Source organism: Chenopodium quinoa, unplaced genomic scaffold, assembly GCF_001683475.1.
Source record: "Chenopodium quinoa cultivar QQ74 unplaced genomic scaffold, ASM168347v1, whole genome shotgun sequence".
NCBI classification, from domain to species: domain Eukaryota; kingdom Viridiplantae; phylum Streptophyta; class Magnoliopsida; order Caryophyllales; family Amaranthaceae; genus Chenopodium; species Chenopodium quinoa.
Genome location: NW_018744656.1, coordinates 555,953 through 574,832, shown reverse-complemented (window position 1 = coordinate 574,832; position 18,880 = coordinate 555,953). Strand labels below are relative to the sequence as shown.

At 34.0% G+C, this 18,880-nt stretch overlaps 3 protein-coding genes across 3 annotated transcripts; 1 reads left to right on the top strand and 2 right to left on the bottom strand.

Moving 5' to 3' along the window:
• Positions 1–286: 286 nt before the first annotated feature.
• LOC110701754 lies at positions 287–2,621 on the bottom strand. Its single transcript, XM_021879388.1, has one exon. The coding sequence runs from the start codon at positions 2,392–2,394 to the stop codon at positions 658–660; it is 1,737 nt and encodes a 578-aa protein (XP_021735080.1). The 5' UTR covers positions 2,395–2,621; the 3' UTR covers positions 287–657.
• A 1,697-nt stretch (positions 2,622–4,318) lies between these two features.
• LOC110701752 (upstream activation factor subunit UAF30-like) lies at positions 4,319–6,889 on the bottom strand. Its single transcript, XM_021879385.1, has 2 exons — positions 6,510–6,889; positions 4,319–4,751 (listed from the first exon to the last, which is right to left on the bottom strand). Exons 1-2 carry the CDS (start codon positions 6,810–6,812, stop codon positions 4,635–4,637), a joined length of 420 nt encoding a protein of 139 aa, XP_021735077.1. The 5' UTR covers positions 6,813–6,889; the 3' UTR covers positions 4,319–4,634.
• Positions 6,890–12,591: 5,702 nt separating this feature from the next.
• LOC110701751 (lysine-rich arabinogalactan protein 18-like) lies at positions 12,592–15,032 on the top strand. Its single transcript, XM_021879383.1, has 2 exons — positions 12,592–13,400; positions 14,735–15,032. The coding sequence occupies exons 1-2, from the start codon at positions 12,744–12,746 to the stop codon at positions 14,810–14,812; spliced, it is 735 nt and encodes a 244-aa protein (XP_021735075.1). The 5' UTR covers positions 12,592–12,743; the 3' UTR covers positions 14,813–15,032.
• The last annotated feature ends 3,848 nt before the right edge of the window (positions 15,033–18,880 follow it).

Sequence of the window (18,880 nt, the reverse complement as noted above, 5' to 3'; positions counted from 1 at the left end):
TCGAAAGTCCGGAACAGGGTCATGATGATGATCTAGCGTACGAAGGGATCGATACAGAGTCTAAAATGGAGTCTATTCAACTTTCTGGTGAGTTAACAGTTCCAAGCAAAACATCAGCTATAGTTGGCTAGAAGCTTGGAAATTGCATAGTACAAGCATATACCAAAAACTACTGTTTGAAAACAATTACAATAAACCTTCTTTTGAGCTTAACTTTGGATTAGTTCAATAACTAATTTTATCTTCCTAAATGTCACTTGTGTCAAATAACAGGACACCACAAAAATAGCACGAAATCTAGTTCAATAATTTACATCCTAATTTATATTGGTCGCATTTTTTACTTTCAACAGGAATGTCTAATCTACAAAAGACTAGAAATCTCACAAATCTATTACAGTAGAATACTACCAATAAAAAACAACAAAAAAGAGCTAGAAAAGCAGGGATAATTTGGAATTACGTAGATTAGGAACAAAAAAATCCACTTTGCTAAATTAATATTATAAAGTACCAATTATTGAATCCATTATACCTAATGAATCAATGCACCATATTTCCTACCAAAATCAACAAAATTCCATAAACATATGGCTATTATTAACTTGCTCTTAGCTAACCTGTCCCCAAAACAAAACAAAACAAAACATATCTTAGCTACTTACCATCATCTGATTCTTGAATTATTTCTTCAAGATGATCACATTGAGAAGTAGAATCAAGACCAGTGAAGAGCCAAGTAGCGCAAGTCTGTTTACTTATTAAACGAGCTGCATAATACTGGACATTGTAACGCTTCCTTCCATTGGACTTAGAATTCTTATTGCAATGAATGAACAATAAACAATCCATCAAGCTTTCCTTAGCGAATCCTAACATATCATAAGCTTGTGATCTCCTCCAAAGGCTTTTGCTATGTGGATTGTTGTTGTTGTTGTTGTTGATAACTCTACTCGACAAGCATATCGCCTTTGTTGTATCACTAAGTACACTTTCTGGCTTTTTAAGGAGCAAATAACATTGAGCTCGATTACTAAACAAAACAATCCTCTCTTTTCTATACTTTAAAGGGCACAAATCCAAGGCTTTTGTGTACTTACACAAACCTCCTTCAATATCCCCTTCCCAAAATAACTTATTCCCTTCTTTCTTCATTTGGGTTGCCAAAATTTTCCTCTCTTTAATCTCATCATCACCTAACAATTTCTCTCTTTTCCTCTTGTCAACTTTAACATCCCATACTTCTTCCAATGCCTTTTCAGCTTCTTCACTTAATCTCAACTGACCATACTTAATCTTCCCATAATCTTGCAACAAAACTTGTGTAATCATCTCCCCAATCTTTTTTCTCCCCTTAACACTCCTAATTTCTACCAAATCCTTAAGATAAAGAACTGCATGATCTATAACTTTGTATCGTGTATCCGAGTCCTTGAGCATTAGCAAGAGGGATTCAATAGCCATGTACTGCCAATCATCCGAGGATCGGCTTGTATTGCAAAGGCTTAAAATGACTTCTTTTGAACTTGCAACACTAAGTCTTCCAGTTTTTGAATGACACAAACTTCTTATAAGACCAATACCTGAAGGAGATTTCTTGTTAACTAAACCACCCCACATCACACTTAAATCTTTCAGAAAACTCTGATTGCAGCATATCAGATTTATGCCTTTTTCTCTCTTCACAAAGCAGTCTAACAGAGAAAGACACCAACACTGCAGCTGACTAGCCCACTCTTCCGCCTTTCGATTTTCAAACTCGAACCCTCCAACTCCTCTTGTCAGCAAATCACACTGATACTTCAACCTTTCTGATTCTGATTTTCTGACAAAACTGACATATACAATTTTTAAGCAACTAGAAGCCATCTTCATGGACAATTTAACTATCTCCCCTTCATAATCTTTGAGCTTCTTGAATGACTTTTCATGACTTGCAAGATGGCCAAGTGCACGAACCGCAACTCTCTGCTCAACCCAACTGATTTTACCTCTTAGCAACTCCAACAGTGGTGGAATTACACCAGAATTTGCTGCTTTTTCTGCAAATTTAGGCTGGCTCATGGTGTATGACCCTATTATATGAGCTGCATAATATGGTATATATATGTTTTGATCTTTAAGAAGCCAATCTTTATGATTAAGACCTCTAAGAATAAAGTTGGACATGCATTGGAAAATCCCAAGGGAAGGAAATTCTGGATCATTTGGTTGGTTCATGGCTAAGTTCCAAAGACTGCTCAACACCAAAACATGTTCTTGGTCATCTATAAATGGCATTTCTTTGAAACATTTGGCTACTTTTTTACTTCTACGAAGTGGGTTTGGTTCATTCATTGCACAGAAAAAACAATAGGATTTTTTGCATGATTTTTCAGGTGGGTTGATTTTCATACCTTATTATATGGTTTTTTTGGTTTATATTTGAAGGGTGGAAAATATGAAAGAGGTATGATTAGTTGGAGTGATTGAAGAGTAGATGTATTAATATTGGTGTATAAGGCAATGGTTTAACTTTAATGATGTAATTTGATTAGTTAATCTGGTAGAACAAGAAAGGTATATAATTTATTAATTATAAGCTGTATTAAATGATATTTTTCATGCAATAGGATTTTTAAAAAGGCAAAGTGATGTCTGCGTCACCCTAAAGGGTTATAGCTCGAGAACTTTGGATAAAGTTTAATCATGTATACAAATGGTTGACTCAAACATGACCTAGCTAGCTATAACTTTTTTGAAAGTATTATTGTTTGGTATTGCTAGCACTAATGTCCTCCAATAAGGTTTGAATTTAAACTTATAGACCTGCTCATCAGCAAATAACCCTCCACGAGGATTTGAGTCATGCACATAGTGCAAAAGGTGGTCAAGAGCATAACGTTGCCTAAGGGGTAAAATTACACCCGAATGAATGATGGAGATTATAATTTACAATATAAGACGTACACTATGAGTAACGTATAATATGGGTAAAATTACATTCGAATGTATGATGGAGATCATAATTTACAGTATAAGACGTACACTATGAGTAACGTACACTACGAGTATACATGTTGAGGTTTGAATTGATTAATAAGCTGAGGTGCTTTTGTGTTCTTGGACAGCTATTTATTTACTAATTTTGCCTACTAGAAAACTTTTGTTGCCGACTTTTACCACTGCAATTAAAAGATACCTTATAACAGCCTGAGTTAAACAACAAGAGTGTGTTCATAAAATTCAAACCATCACATTAAAAAACCAGATTTGCAGGATGATCGAGTTCTTAGGTGCAATAACAAAGAGATTTAACTTCAGATATCATGAGTGTTATGATTACTCCCATATGCAAAGACGCAAAATGACAACGAGAATAGCAGCTTCATTTCCACCTTTAATTTTCTTCCAATCACTAATCACATGTCACTAATATGACAAAACCTAATTTAATTAGTAGCTTCCCACTCATATCAAATACTCGTAAGAAATTTCCCAAAAGTTACCAAAATATAAGGTTCCAAGTACAACTGTGATTGTCTCGAGAAAATACGGCTGCCTGCCATACAGAATTAGTAAAGGGTTTAAAGTCTAAGTAAGAGAAAGTGGCTAAATGTGTGTGCTTTACTTTATCTTAATTTACTTTGTATGTAATCAAAGCCAAAGTATTCTTTTCAGCTTCTTTAAAAGTATTGCGACCTTAGATCTAAGTTAATCAGTTCTAATCATGCCATCTGTCTGAACAACGCGCTAATGGTTCACAGCGTGAGGATAGTCTTTGAGATTAGGAATAAAAAGCATGATTAAGGGAGAATGTTTCTCACTAATCAAATATAAGCCTGAGTTAGACAGCAAAATCTATGTAGACTAATGACAAAACTTAACCTGACAGCCATAACAATATAATATGCAGTCCTGCACTCCTGCAAGTCCATGTATTTGGGAGGGAAAAAAAAATGTTTTGTGCGACTAGATTAAGAGCTCCATTTCAGCCAAGGCAAAAATGTTTGGTTAGCCCGGAGCGGCTAGCCTGACCAAGCCTGCAAATCACGCAAAAAAGGTTGCTACCCCTTGGAGTAAGTCCTCCACAGAGCATGGAGAGGAATTTGTGCATATTTCTGAGTTTACCTTTGGTGAGCTGCAAAACTTACCTTCAGTTTAAAACTAATTCTCGATCACAGTTGCTTTCAGAGTTAAAAATGTACATGAAAGAAAGAACGCACCCTGAGTCCCTGGTTAAGACTTAAAACTTTAGCAGAAGTGGCACTTGGTCGAGATTTGGGACTTAAGTCGCAAAAGCATAAGAAATTAAGAATGAAAATGATCAACAAAGAACTTCAGAAAATACTAGATTAATGATCTTGATCATTTCAGAATTATATGATGTCCCTGGATTTGAACAGAAAAGGCTTGAACATCTAATCATCTTCCGAATACCTAAATCCCTTGATCGTAGTCTGAAAAAGAAACAAACACCTGGAGTAGCAAATTCACTGAGTTGCAAGTCAAAACTTAGCAAAAAACACTAAAACCCAAAAGCAGCAAAAGGGCACATCTAATGCAAAGCTCTGCAGCTCAACTTTCTACTAAAAACTAAATACTAAGTACACAGCTGCCTCAGTGACAATTCCTTGCTGACTAGAATTGAACAGCTACAGCAAGTGTGGAGTGATCAATCCTGAGATCTCGAGGAATCCCACACGTTCCTTTCCAGCAAATATTTTCTTCAGCTTCTCATCACATATGATGACTTTCTTGTCGTTGGGATCCTAAATACAATACAAAACTTCATATTATTGAAACACTCATACATCAGTAAACACTATTACTGCTAATTGGAGATTCAATACATAAGATAGCCAGCAAGCTTTTAGCTGCATAAGCATCTTAGCAGTTAGAACCGGCACAGATCACAACAGCCAAATATGTAAGGTTCTGTTTGTTAATCCTACCTAAATGACTAAGCGTATCGCGTGTGTCCTTTAAATTACTCATGTTGCAAGTATATACTTCATATAGCATGTTCAACAATAATTGCAAAAGATTAAATGCAACTGACATGCAAGCACCCCTTGCCCCCTTTCTTAGTTCTTCCATCTACACTGTCTGTAAGCTCTGTATGCATGAAAGAGAAGGAGCTTCTTGCTAATTCTTGATTGCACAACTCAGGTGTACTTTATTTTATAAAAAAAAAAAAACAGAAAAGGGGGGGGGGGTGACTAACTAAAAGCAATAGCCAATATCCAATTTCTAATTGAATCTCCAAGCTTCACAAGTTGATCAGATATAAAGCATTAATTCCGAAGAATCAATGGGACCTAATATGAATGTAATGGGAGCCTAATGCAAAAACACCATTCATCAATGACAACACTATCCTACACTAGGAGGAAAGCAGTAAGCTAGCACTACTACTGCTTTACTTCATACTAATCTAGTACTTTGTCTCAAAAAGCATATTGAGTTGATGAAACAGTTGATACTACTCCTTGATAGAATACATAACCACCCTGTGAAATTGTACCAAGTCTAACAACCTCTCATAATTAGAGATATGATACAAAGCATAATTTTGCCGAAAGAAGCTTTATTATAGTTGTACCACTCCCACACTCACCTCTCCCTCGTCACTCAATGACAAACTAAAACTATTTTATGATAGGTGACAAAAAAATTTCAACAAAATATATGTAATTAAAGTGAAGCCTCCCTTGTTGAGCTTGAGACAAACATCTCCACTCAAATATTGTACGAAGTATGCCTTTATAAAACAACATTTGGGTTCACTGTTTTATGCTGATAAGATTTTCAAACGATATCTAAACCTCCTTATCATCGAATTGCAACTCTTTCACTACAAAACCGAACATATTCTCCTATAAGAAATCCCATATCAACTAATTCAGCATTAAAAACCCCAACAATCCATAATCCATGCAAATAAAATGACTTGAATGCCACTAACACTGCAACTTTGCCTTAGGCAGTTAAGAGGAGTCGAATGTACACAGCTTAACGATACGATTAAATGAGGCTATTGTTTGTAGCCTTGTCTTACCCCTAATTAGTTGAATTTGATTGGCATAACATCAAAATACAAACATACACTTAGTATATAACAACAAAATTCACCATCCAAACATGTAAACACAGGAAATTTAGAATATACATAACACATGACAGTATACATAACATAACTCAGGCCGTGTTTTGTTATACCTCTAAAATCTTAATCCCACACATAAAAAGAAAAAACATATCTCAGGCTGTGTTTTGTTCACCTGACTTCCTGTTAAGTTCGGATAAGTTAAGATAAGAGCTAAGTGGTTAACAATAGCTACCAAGTGTAATTTACAACTAAAACAAGAAGTTCTAGAAGTTCAGTTCAGTTCAAATTAGTTCGGGTTAAGTTCAAATACGGGTATTACCAAGCACCATAATTAATTACAATTACTAAAATTGCGCAAAAAAAAAAAAAAAAAAAAAAATCATTAATTAAAGAAAATAATCTCAGAAAAAGAGATGACCTGAAGATTGTTGGCTTTGATGTGTTCCCAGATAACCTTAAGAGCTTTAGTTCTAGAAATTTCCGGAGCACCCACAAATTCTTGAAGAGCAGGAGTGATTGGTCTAGGCTTCATTATTCCTCTCGGCTTCCTTGTTGTCGACGGCGTCGTAGCACACGCCGCCACTCCTCCAAACTTCCGGCCAATTCCCACCGGAAAACACACCGACGTCGACGGAGTAATCACCGGAAAACCACCAAAAAACGACGATTTCTTCCCCTCAAAAACCACCGCCTTCATTCCACACCCAATTGTTCCTGCCATTTTTGCTATTTTCTCTCTCTTCTTTGCTGTGTGTTTCCTAGAGTGCGCTCTTTTGGTTCAATTCCTTGGATAACGTTTTTTATTTTTCTTGAAAATGAATTTTAGGGGTGTCTTTGTCTCTTGATTTTCTGTCCGTTGATTTTCCTGCATTGAATCCTGACCCTTGATATGAAGTATTGGATTTTAAAATGGGCTTTTTGAATGGGTTAGTTGAAGATTTTAGAATTGGGCCAACCTTTTTATCTGGACTTGTGAATTTATCAGCTTGTTATGTGTATAGTTTGGGTTGGGTCAAAAGGCCTAATTGTCAAGTGGAGAAATATACTTCGTAGAAAATTTGTGCTTTTTTATTTTAGAAGTAGTAAAGTGGCTCTAAGTAAAAACACATGATTTAATATGATGATTAGTAATTTGATCATACACTCAAAAATATGATTTGCATCATACTACTGAGTAAATATTAGGTTCAAATTAAATGAGCATATAATTTGGAATAAAAGAACTTTGATTTGTGATAAAAGAACATGAATTCATAATCGAGTAAAACAAACATGAAAATGAGATATGTTCTTTTATTTTAAAAAAATTATCTCTTTTTTCATAAGCTGAATAATTATCGTGCACTTGCGTGTAGTGGGATAGGATTTGACGACTAAAGAGTAGGATTGTAATTTTTTTAAGTGTTTATAGAGTCACAAGAGCAAGGGATAAAAATCGAACCCATGATCAGTTGGAATCAGGAAGGGAGCTCTAACCACTTGACAAGTTTTGTAATGATTCTGGTGGGTCTTTCACCAAATGTATATATGGAAGAATATAGAAGATCCAAATGTAGATTTAATTGAAGATATCAAATAATAATGCAACATAAATGCATGTATACATAGTGTATTGAAGATGAATTATAAGCAAATGTACTTGCACAAAACTTTAATAAATCAAGAAAAATAAGTTAAAAATTAATAGCTTTTTGGGACATATAGACATTAGTAAGCCAAGTTTAGCACAAAGAAGACAAGCTTTTAAGTTAAGATCCATGGTAATATTATGTTTGTACGTGGTACTTTATATTCCATCCAATAGCTTTATTTTCTTCATTCCAAAGTTCTCTTCAGCCTACAAGCCTCTCTTACTTCACCCTGAAGTCTAAAGATTAATGAGCTAAATGATAAGGCTAACACCTCATCAACCTTTTTATATAAAGTAAGCTATTGATGCATGATTGTACATATTATCGCATGCACTAAAGTTTATGCATACATTTTTTATGTGTTCATTTTGCAAAGATTGGGTTCTAATTTTCATCTTATCCAATCATGTTATTACAGTTTTTCAGCATACATCATTATCATGGTTACTTAATTACACTGTTTTTTTCTCATTCAATGAATGATTTATACTTTTTTACTTTCTTCGTATGTTTGACGTAAGGGTTAGTCTACAATATAGTATTTCTCAAGAATAAAGTATATTGTCTATATATCTTCACTTGATTAACATAAAATAAATTAATTTCAACTACGTATATAAATAGCTATAATTTGTAGCACTCCATATGAGATATAGGTAGCTACTCCGATTATGGAGATTAATTTCATAAGAATCATAACAATAACTTATAAATTATTAAAATTTAGTGCACTTGTTTATATATATTCTTATTAAAAATATGAGCAAAATTGAATGTTTTGAATTACTACACTAGTTTTAAAATTCTTTAGACATGACTTGAGTATGGTAGGATAAAGTGTATTCTTTTCATTCAATAATAATAGTCGTCTTAACTAATCTAAACTTATTATAATGTAATTTTGTTTAATTAAAATTTACTTACTTGTAATATATTCTCCATCAATACTTCACATCATTTTAAGGCACTAGAATGAAAAATTAAAAGAAAATCATTTATTTATATTTAAGATAGTGTATTATAAATAATTTGGTCATTCCAAATCAGTGCACATAACATGTGATGATGGTACAGGAGCCTAATATAGTTTCTAAAACGTTAGGCAACGGTTATATAAATACTTTAATAGGCAGCACAATTAGGTTGAAAGAGATTGAGCAACTACAAGACAATGCCCCCACAAAAGGCTCACCTTAGCTTTTAGGTCAGTACATTGCTACTCGTAGTTTATTACTTCTTCTGCCTTTTAAGTGCTTCAACTCAAAGAATGTAAATCCGAATAAGCTAATAGCTAACAGCTCAATTGCCAGCCGTTAACTAAATACAAAAGGTTTTTACGTGTGCATATTTGATTTGACGTTTAACACAGCTGTCCCCTCTTACTAATCACCAGCTTGGCTCCAGCTTTGCTTACCTTGACCCACTCTAATTATAATGAATTAAATCATCACTAATTATACGTAGTACAATTTTAGCCAATTATAATCATAGCTTCCTGATTAATTCATCATACTACGCGCGTACGGAGTACTTTTATTTTATTCTAATCTTTTTACTGTGTATCAGGCCCTGTTCATTCACCTTAAAAAAATAATACTCAGTAAAAATAATTTCACTTCAACAAAAATAATTTCAATTTAGCAAAAAAAATTTGAGTTCAGTAGAAATCAGTAACTATTCAGAAGAAATATAACAGAGAATCGGTAAAAATAATTTCAGTTCAGCAAAAATAATTTCAGTTCTATAAAATTAATTTCAGTTTAGTAAAAAAAGGTGAATTGAACGGGGCCTTATTTTGTTATTTGCTTCATTCTTTAATAGAATTCAACTTTGATTTTAATTTTGACGCTATTTTGAATTTCACTCTAACAGCAATTCATGCATAAAGGAAATTATATTCATAATATTTTATTAATAGATATGAAGATATTATTGTTTAAATTTTTATAGTGAAACAAAAATAAAATATTAAGTGCTAAAGATTTTCAGAAACAAGATTCTAATTTGATGAATAATCTGTTAAATGCGTGTCTGAGTCGCATCCGTAAACTAAGAGAAAAGTCCAAAGGAGGTTCTTTTATGTGGTGATCTAGGTTGCACAAGAACGGATACTGATACGGCTATGGAAAAACGTATATCTCAAAATAAGGGATACGAGTACAGGATGTTAAAATTCATGTACTCCCTCCGTTTTTTTTGTTTTTTTTTTTTTTAATAAGTTAGATATGAGATTGCGAGGAGTTTTAGGTGGTTTAATAAGATAAGATGTTAGTGGGGTAGATATTATTTATTGAAAAGTAAAGTGGTGTGAGAGGGAATGGGGATCATTTGAGGAGTGAGAAATGATGAAGTAAGAAAGAGTGGAGACATTAGTGGGTAAAGATGTATTATTAAATTGTAAGAGATTTCCAAAAATAAAACTCTAGCTTATAAAAAAAATGGACGAAAATAGTAACTCTAGCTTATAAAAAAAACGGAGGGAGTAATATATTTTAAAAAAGGAATTTGACCGTATATTTATTATTCCGTCCTCTCATTAGATCGTCCTATATCATATTAACAATGAGCTATATAAAGACACCCATATTATTTAAGAATTACCTTATTTATCTTATTTTACTTAAATTTTCTCATTTTTAAAAAAAGTTCAACAACCCATATCATAATAAGATACGGTCCGAGACGTATTGTCGTGTGTCCCACGAGTGTCGGTGTCTGACACGGTGTCCGGCAGTTGGATGAAGTGTCCATGTATCCTAGGTGGTGATACTAAAGAGGTATTCTTCAACACCCTCCTCATATGTAAGGTCCCTTTTTTAGGCTAGAGTACTTTTTCACTCCTCCTCACATGGACTTACTATTGGCCCATTAAACTTTAGCCATTTAGGATCCCATATTGTGGGTCTGACTTTGATATCGTGGGCCACACCTGCAAACCATGAGCGAGAGTCTCCATCCCAAAACCATATGGCAATAGGAAGAATATCCCGTTATTAGCCTTATAAAGTGATAAAACTTTCTCTTCTTCAACCAATGTGGGATATTACACTTACATATGATGATACTTGAAAGGTTTATTTTTCCACACTCCTCCTCACATGTAAGGTTCCTTTTAATTATGTCTCATATGATTTTTCGGGTTAGAGTAATACGTCAGAGAAAATTTTTAAGAACATTAAGATAACTGTTGGATTAGGAAGATTCTACTCTTTGAGATTAATTATTCCTCGTATATTACTACTCCGGAAAACTCCATCTTAGTGTCTTACTGTATTAATGTACTTTGTCATCAAATACCTTCATAGTACTAGTACAAAATAGGGATAATGATTAAGAAGCTTCGGTTACAAAAAAATAATTTGATAATCCAAATTCCAAACTGAAAGATCTCACCACCAACTCTTGATACTTTGACCTGGAAAAGATGCAAGTCCGCCGAATTCCAGGCAAATTATAAACGCGGCTACGTCCATTTCAGTCTTTCCCCCTCCGCCACACAAGAAGTATTGTACAATAAAGACCACACTATCCTTATTCGAGTATTACCTGTTTATCACATGCATCTCAACCACATTTAAGTAAGCATATAATTCATTATGTCATATGGATGGATGAGCCAAAAAAAAAAAAAAAAAAATAAAATAAAATAAATAAATAAATGAAATTGGAATCGGAATTAGAGTTCTAGTTCCGAATCACTGTATTGAATTGGAAACTTGTTGTTACGACTCCGTAGTTTTAGTTTTGATTTTGGTTCTCATTTGTTTGAAATTGGATCGGTTGAAACTTGAAACGATGTTAATCAAGCACTTAAAATCGGATAAAATTGCTGAATCGACCTAATCTTAAAACAATTTAAACCCATATTTGAAACAAAAACAAAATGGCAAAATTGACCGTAATACTCTGAAGTATGGCTTAGGTGCACTGAGCACCCTGAACTTAGCGTAGTAGCCAAAACACCACCAACTATTGTGTTAGGTGCAACGTGTGCCATAAATGAAAATTTCCGGCAACTTATTTCACCGGGAGGAGGTGAATCTTCACTCTATAGAACAGTTATGTAGTCTTCTATCCACTTAACACGCATGGATTCACCTCCTCCGACAAAATAACTGGCCGAAAATTTTCATTTAAGGCACACGCCGCACCTAACACCATAGTTGGTGGTGTTTTGGCTACTACGCATAGTTCAGAGTGCTCAGTGCACCTAAACCATACTTTAGGGTGTTACGCCCAATTTTGCCAAACAAAAATGATAACAATGTAAGCTCACATTTAAATCAATTTTGTCAAGCTCAATTTCGCGTGTATGAGACTAAACACAGTCATGTATGTATTTGTTGGGTAATTTGTACTTTATTAGACTAAATCCAGTAATGTGTGTATTTGTTAGAATTTCATTACACAAATATCAATTTTTTTATAATTTATACTCATTTACTGATATTTAAAGATATTATCGATTAAAGTTTTAAATTAGTAGATGTGCAAAAATAAGACATGTATTTTGGAATAAAGAGTGTACATACATCAAGTTCCAATTCCAATTGCTCTATTTGTCTCTGAATATTTAGTCCACTTTGATTTTTAAATTGTTTCTTTGAGTTTACTGCATACTAAAAAGTGTAAATGGTTGTAGTCAGGAGATACCGAGATAGTAATACTTCTCTCATAAATTAACTCCCTTGAATCAAAAATAAAAAACAAACATCATCTCAATGGGATAATATACAAAGTAACAGAGGAAGTATGGATGGATTTTTAATCCCATACCCGTTTTGTTCACCTAAAGCCCTAATCACACACTCCGACCACTTTGGTAACCGACACAATCACAGCCTATATTCTCTTGTTTCTCTTTCTCACGCGTGGGCCCTCCCTCCATCTCTATTTTCCATTTTTAATTTTGTTTTAGAAAATCATACTCCTCTTTACTTCCCAAAGCAAACGGCTATTTATTCTCTCTTCTCCTTCCACTTTTCTCACCACTCTCTCTCTCTCTCCTCCAACAATCAACAATGGCTCTCATAAAAAACATTTCCTCCCTCGTATTACTATTGTTGATTGTATCTCACGCCACCGCCCAATCTCCCTCCGCTTCCCCCACTAAATCCCCGGCTCCAGCCGCCGATTCTCCAACCAATGCCGCCGATTCTCCAACTAAAGCCGCCGATTCACCCACACCAGCTGCTCCAGCTCCTTCCAAGCCGAAATCACCGGCTCCAGAAAAAGCTCCAGCTACGGCTCCAGTAATCTCGGAAACTCCAGCCGAAGCTCCATCTCCATCCGCTAAACCCCCAGTTAAAGCTCCAGTTAAAGCCCCGGCTAAAGCGCCAGCCAAAGCACCGGCTAAAGCGCCAGCCAAAGCACCAGCTAAAACACCGGCTAAAGCTCCCGAGAGTTCGCCACCAGCTCCACCACCAGAGGCGCCGGCTCCTGAGGCGGCTCCACCAACTACTGTCGAAGCTCCGGCTCCGGCTCCCGAGAAGCATCACGCTCCACCTCCGTACCACTGTAAATTCAAGAACAAGAAGCATTGTAAGAAGCATCGCGCCGCAACCCCGGCTCCGGCTCCAGCTGAGCTTCTAAGCCCACCTGCGCCGCCAACTGAGGCTCCTGGACCTAACGGCGGCTTTGATGATTACGGTCCTGGTCCTTCTGAGGATGATACTTCGGTAAGCACACTACTCCACTACTACTTACTCACCATTCACTTTTCTTTTGTTTACTTATTATCATTGAGTATGAATTAATCATTTATATGAAAACTAATTTATCATTAATTAGAAAATTTATTAATCCGTATGAATAAGTTAAAAGATTTTATCTCGCTAATAATGATCACAATTTCAATGAATTAAGTGAGCCATAATTCCGAGTAACTTTTTCCGTACGTTCTAAAATAATGTCAATTATAGGTGGTTGCGTGACTACCGATTACCGAATAGATAGGAATCAAAAGTATACCCGAGATAATTCATGCAATGCCACAATAGGAATAATGGTGGAGAAAGCTGGTGTCCATTTATGGGAAAAAGCTTATAATTCTATTTTTCACCACTCACTTTTTTTTATAATAGAGAAAAATAAATAATTTGTTAAAATTATCATATCCTTATCACTTACATGTGTAAAGAAAGGTGCTCCAATATAAAATGTCCATTATATATTCATATATTATGTTACCTACAAATTCACAATTGTGTATTTGTGTGCGGTGTGCCACAAATATTAACCGGATATATAAGTAACACCGTTATAGTCATTGTATACATGTGAAATTATTTTTGTTTTTATTATATGACTGTTAAAAAATGAATAATAAAATTATAGAACTATTTATATTTAGTAAAAATGTCAACTTGACCTGTGCTTCACTGTTGAATTATAAAGTGGTCTATATGACTAATATGAGTAATACTGTAATAGTCGGTAGAAGTGATGGAACTATTAGCGTGTCAAATATATAGCCGTTGGAATTGACCTAAATTTATTTCATACTTTTGTTTGTGGTCTGAAAAATCATGCACAGTATAATTACATCAGATCATTCATTAAAGCTTGAATGATTTATAGCTCAATTAAATACTACGGAAAAATTTATTAGAACACAAAGTATGTTCAGGGTTTTGATCGAGTTTTCCGATTAGGTAAATTTTGGGAGTTAGGTTTAATAGCGGACATTGAGTTGAACTAAACTTCGACAATGTACTAATTATATAAGAACATTGATTGTGTGGAGTATCCACGTGTGCTGTTGTACACTCACAATATGACAATAGCAAATTGATGATTTCAAAACCTAAATGATTCAATGTGACTAGAGTACAAGTTAAACTTGTACAAATCCCTAAAATGTTGTACTGGAATGAAAAAAAGTCAATGTATACACCAAATTAATTACTAATTTTGTCAAACAAGTGGCTAATTCTTTAATTTATGGCAATATTTTAATCATGTGTTTGATAATTAATCAATTACTAATGTTGTTTAAATCCAAAATTGGCAGAGTGGAGAGAAGATCACATGGGCAACTAAATTGGTGGTCAGCTTAGCATTCGGATGCGCTGCTGTGCTTCTTTTTTAAAGTTTCTAAATAGATTAGTTTCTTCTTTCTCTCACTCGATCTCTTCTTTATTTTTTGTGTTGATGAATTTTTTATTCATTTACTAGCTCATGTCCAACTAATATCACGGGATCGAAATTAGACAAATTGAGCTATATACATTGATTGTAATATTATTTTATTTATTATTGAGCTTATATTATACAATTCCATTCTATTCTATTTATTCAGATCTACCTAATCCCCATGTTGTCAATTTTGTTCATTTCTCAAATGATATTTCTCGAATTCAATTGTCTGCTTATCTTCTAATGTTGTAAATTTTTCGGAAGTTGTTTCGCGGATTATTTTATTAGGTCGATCCAAAGTTAACTATTATGTCGATACTGTGAATTGCGACCTATTCATTAACCATCAATTAGCACTAAAACATTATCCATTAACTATCAATTAGCACTAAAACATTAATCGGCAGTAACTGTGAATTGCGACTTATCCATTAACTATCATTAGCACTTAAACAGCCATGACATGTGCCGCTTCATTAGGCATTTAGGCTCCATAAACACGTGACAAAAGAAAACAACATCACCTCAAAGCAATTACGAGTACCAAAAGTTAGAATATCTTTGATGGTGATATCTTAGTAAATTTTGTCATTTTACTTCTGATTAATCTTGTTCACAACTTTCAACCAAAAACTAACAAAATCATGTCGAATTGGGTTCTCACATTAAGCCCATTAACAATAAGCCTTAGCTCTAGTCACATATTAGCCCCCAAGTTGGACAATTTTTTAACATAACAACACGAATCACATGATCAAGTAAATTTTGTCATGAAATTACTGGTTTTTAAGAGTAAAATTTATATTATGGTACCGAAAACAAGACCTAAGCTTTATTATTCAATTGATTACGTTATTGCAAAATCCCATTCAATAGATATCATTCAAATAGTCATATCAACCTGTGTTGGTTAAAATGTTGGGTGGTGATAATACCTAATATTTACAAAGGTTGTTACATACACCCAAACACAAGGTGCATCCAAATATATTTTTTTGCTCATTTTGATGATTAAAGGATGATTATTGCTTATTTAATCATCTAATGAGCTAAATTGACCTTGAGTACATCTTGCAGGTATATCGTATATATAAAGTTTTCACAATATTTGAGATTAAATATTATTTACATTATACATCTTTCTATTTAGTGGCTCTTTATGAAAAAAAAAAAAAAAAAATCTCTTTCAAACTATGCTCCTTATCATCATTTTAGTATAGACTAACACTTCTTTTGTTCAATTGTTGCAACATTTTGATCTTAAGCTTGCTAGCACATAATTTATACATTATACATTGAGAGATTTGAGACTAATCCAACAAATAACATTACAACTTTAATTTTTTTTATTTTATTTTTTTAATATCTAATTTGTATAAATAAAAGATCAAAATTTGCTGAATTTTACATTACAGAATATAATGTTTCAAAGCCAATAATTATGAATGTAGGAAGTAAGGAAGTACTCCGTATATTTCATATGGATCACTTGAAAATTCAGCCCAGATTACTATGCAAGTTATATGGGCCTATCTGCAATAATTTCTAGCAAAGCCCTGGCCCAAATGGGAAATAAAAGAAAATCTTAGCCCATTAAATGAACGAAAGTGACCTGAATGGTAAAGGTAAAGGAAGAATGTTAGATCACACTATCACAGAGAAGACTTTTTTCGAATAATCCTAGGTCCGTGATATATGATTGATTATATTCATGATTTGGAATTAGACAATGACGTATTAATGTGTATGTAAATGTATGCAAAAGTACTATTCCGTGAGTCCGTGATCAAATATTACGGAGTACTTCTAATTACGTCTACAAAGTATTAGATTTCAGGAAATCTCTTTAACCTAGAGAATGTATCATTGATCAATGTATTTATGTATGTAGCGTTTATAAGACTAGTGCTAATCAAGTTAAGAAACATAGTACGATAAGGATACAAAATATATACAAAATATATTCGAAATCTACGACAAATATTTCTCTAATATATGTAAAGGAATAAACTAATTATCATATTATTTAGCTTTATGTTTTGTATTTATTCAGTCAATGCTTATCATACTCTAGCTTTCCTGATAATAAGGATATATACTTATCCCTCTAGTTTATCTTGATAGTTGTTAGCTAGCTTTGTGGGATTATCTCGTTCATTGTTAGCTATAAATATAGCTTTGTAATTCTGGTTTATTATTCAATTATATAAAACCTTCATAGCTTTTGCTAATCTAATATGGTATCATGAGCTATTGATCCAACTTTTTTTTTCCGCTTCCGCTACTATCATGGCTACACCATCAAAACCCTTTGTCAACGCCGACAAATGATGGTGACCATATTCAACTTCCCTCTCGGATAGCTCCAAACTCCTTATGGACAAACAATCCCTCTTTGGCACCCTGTAGTCTATCTACCATGGAATGCCTGCAAAGCTAATTTTTAACTCGGCACCACGTAGTTTATCTACCACGGAATGCCAATTATCAATTTTTTTTTTCACTCCAAATCCCTTACGGAGAAACAAATCCATAATTCGGCACCTTGTAATCTCTCTACAAGGATAGCCAACTATCATTTTTTTTTCTCCACACCCCTTACGGAGAAACAAAACCATTTTCGACAACCCGTAATTTATCTACCAAGTTTTGTCAAGCATAAACTTATTTCTCCAAACTCTTATGGAGAAACCCACTCACTACTCTCTTAGAATTCAACATATTTCTGGTGATGATCAACTTGCAAATGCTCTCACTACACCTCTTACAGTCACACACTTCACTCCCTTGTGCTCCAAGATTGGCCTCGTCTACAGACCATCCGTCTTGCGCGGGCGTGTTAAGGCATAATCGTCTTTCAAGATTGAATTTTCCCTTCGGCCGTCCATCTTGCGGGGGCGTGTAAAGGAATAAACTAATTATCGTATTATTTAGCTTTATGTTTTGTATTTATTCAGTCAATGCTTATCATACTCTAGCTTTCCTACTAATAAGGATATATACTTATCCCTCTAGTTTATCTTGATAGTTGTTAGCTAGCTTTGTGGGATTATCTCGTTCATTGTTAGCTATAAATATAGCTTTGTAATTCTGGTTAATTATATAAAACCTTCATAGCTTTTGCTAATCTAATAATATATAGTGTGTTTGGATATTAAAAAGGGAAGGAAAAGAAGGGGAGGGAGGGGAAGGGAGGGAAGGAGAGGAGAGGGAAGTTTTCCTTTCAAATTTCTCTATTGATGGAGAGATGAATTTCTTACAATTTAATCCCTCCATTTTTCTCCCCTCCAATCCCCTTCCTTTTTCATTTGTTATCCAAATAAAAGATAACCAATCCCTTCATTTCCTCCAATCCAAACACACCGATAATATCTATCACATCCCTGCAGTCATAGCGGGAGGAGGTCATACGGTAAGCCTGGATCTGAAATCCAAATAAAGTCTTGTGGAAGGTCTTTTGTGAAAATGTCTACAAATTGATATTTAGTAGGAACATGTAGAACCCTAACGTGACCCAAAGCAACCTTTTCTAAATGTTTGCCTCGTATATCATATGGAGTAAATGGTAGGAAATTGGTCCTTTAATATTTTTTTTTATCATAGCTACTTGACCTTTTCTATCCATAAAATATTTTTAACCCAACTAATTTGTCTCTTATTAACTTCACTTAATTCAAAGTTAACAAAATGAAAAATATGTAAAGGTCAAACTAAACATTTAGGGATGAAGGCAATATTATGACTGAGAAGCAGCAAGTATAATAAAGTATAATCTACTGCTCCATATCTTGTACGTTTATCTACAAGAGTAATAAAGTGATCACTAGTGTACAATCTTCAACTAAGACAAGCAAGATCTATCTCAAAACTACATCAACAGCTACATCTTTGCAGATGATGTTAACAATCGAATAAAGTTTCTTTACCACATCGATTCTATCCATTTTGCTCGAAACTGATGATTCAAAAAATATCTTCCTAGCTATGATACTTTATCAACAAGTTTCAAAATATCTAACTA

Excerpts from the sequence above, each read along its gene's own strand:
- LOC110701754 (XM_021879388.1), bottom strand. The coding sequence starts at position 2,394 with ATGAAAATCAACCCACCTGAAAAATCATGCAAAAAATCCTATTGTTTT.
- LOC110701752 (XM_021879385.1), bottom strand. The coding sequence starts at position 6,812 with ATGGCAGGAACAATTGGGTGTGGAATGAAGGCGGTGGTTTTTGAGGGG. Across the intron at positions 4,752-6,509 it reads TCAAAGCCAACAATCTTCAG|GATCCCAACGACAAGAAAGT; the intron begins GTCATCTCTTTT and ends TATTGTATTTAG.
- LOC110701751 (XM_021879383.1), top strand. The coding sequence starts at position 12,744 with ATGGCTCTCATAAAAAACATTTCCTCCCTCGTATTACTATTGTTGATT. Across the intron at positions 13,401-14,734 it reads CTTCTGAGGATGATACTTCG|AGTGGAGAGAAGATCACATG; the intron begins GTAAGCACACTA and ends CAAAATTGGCAG.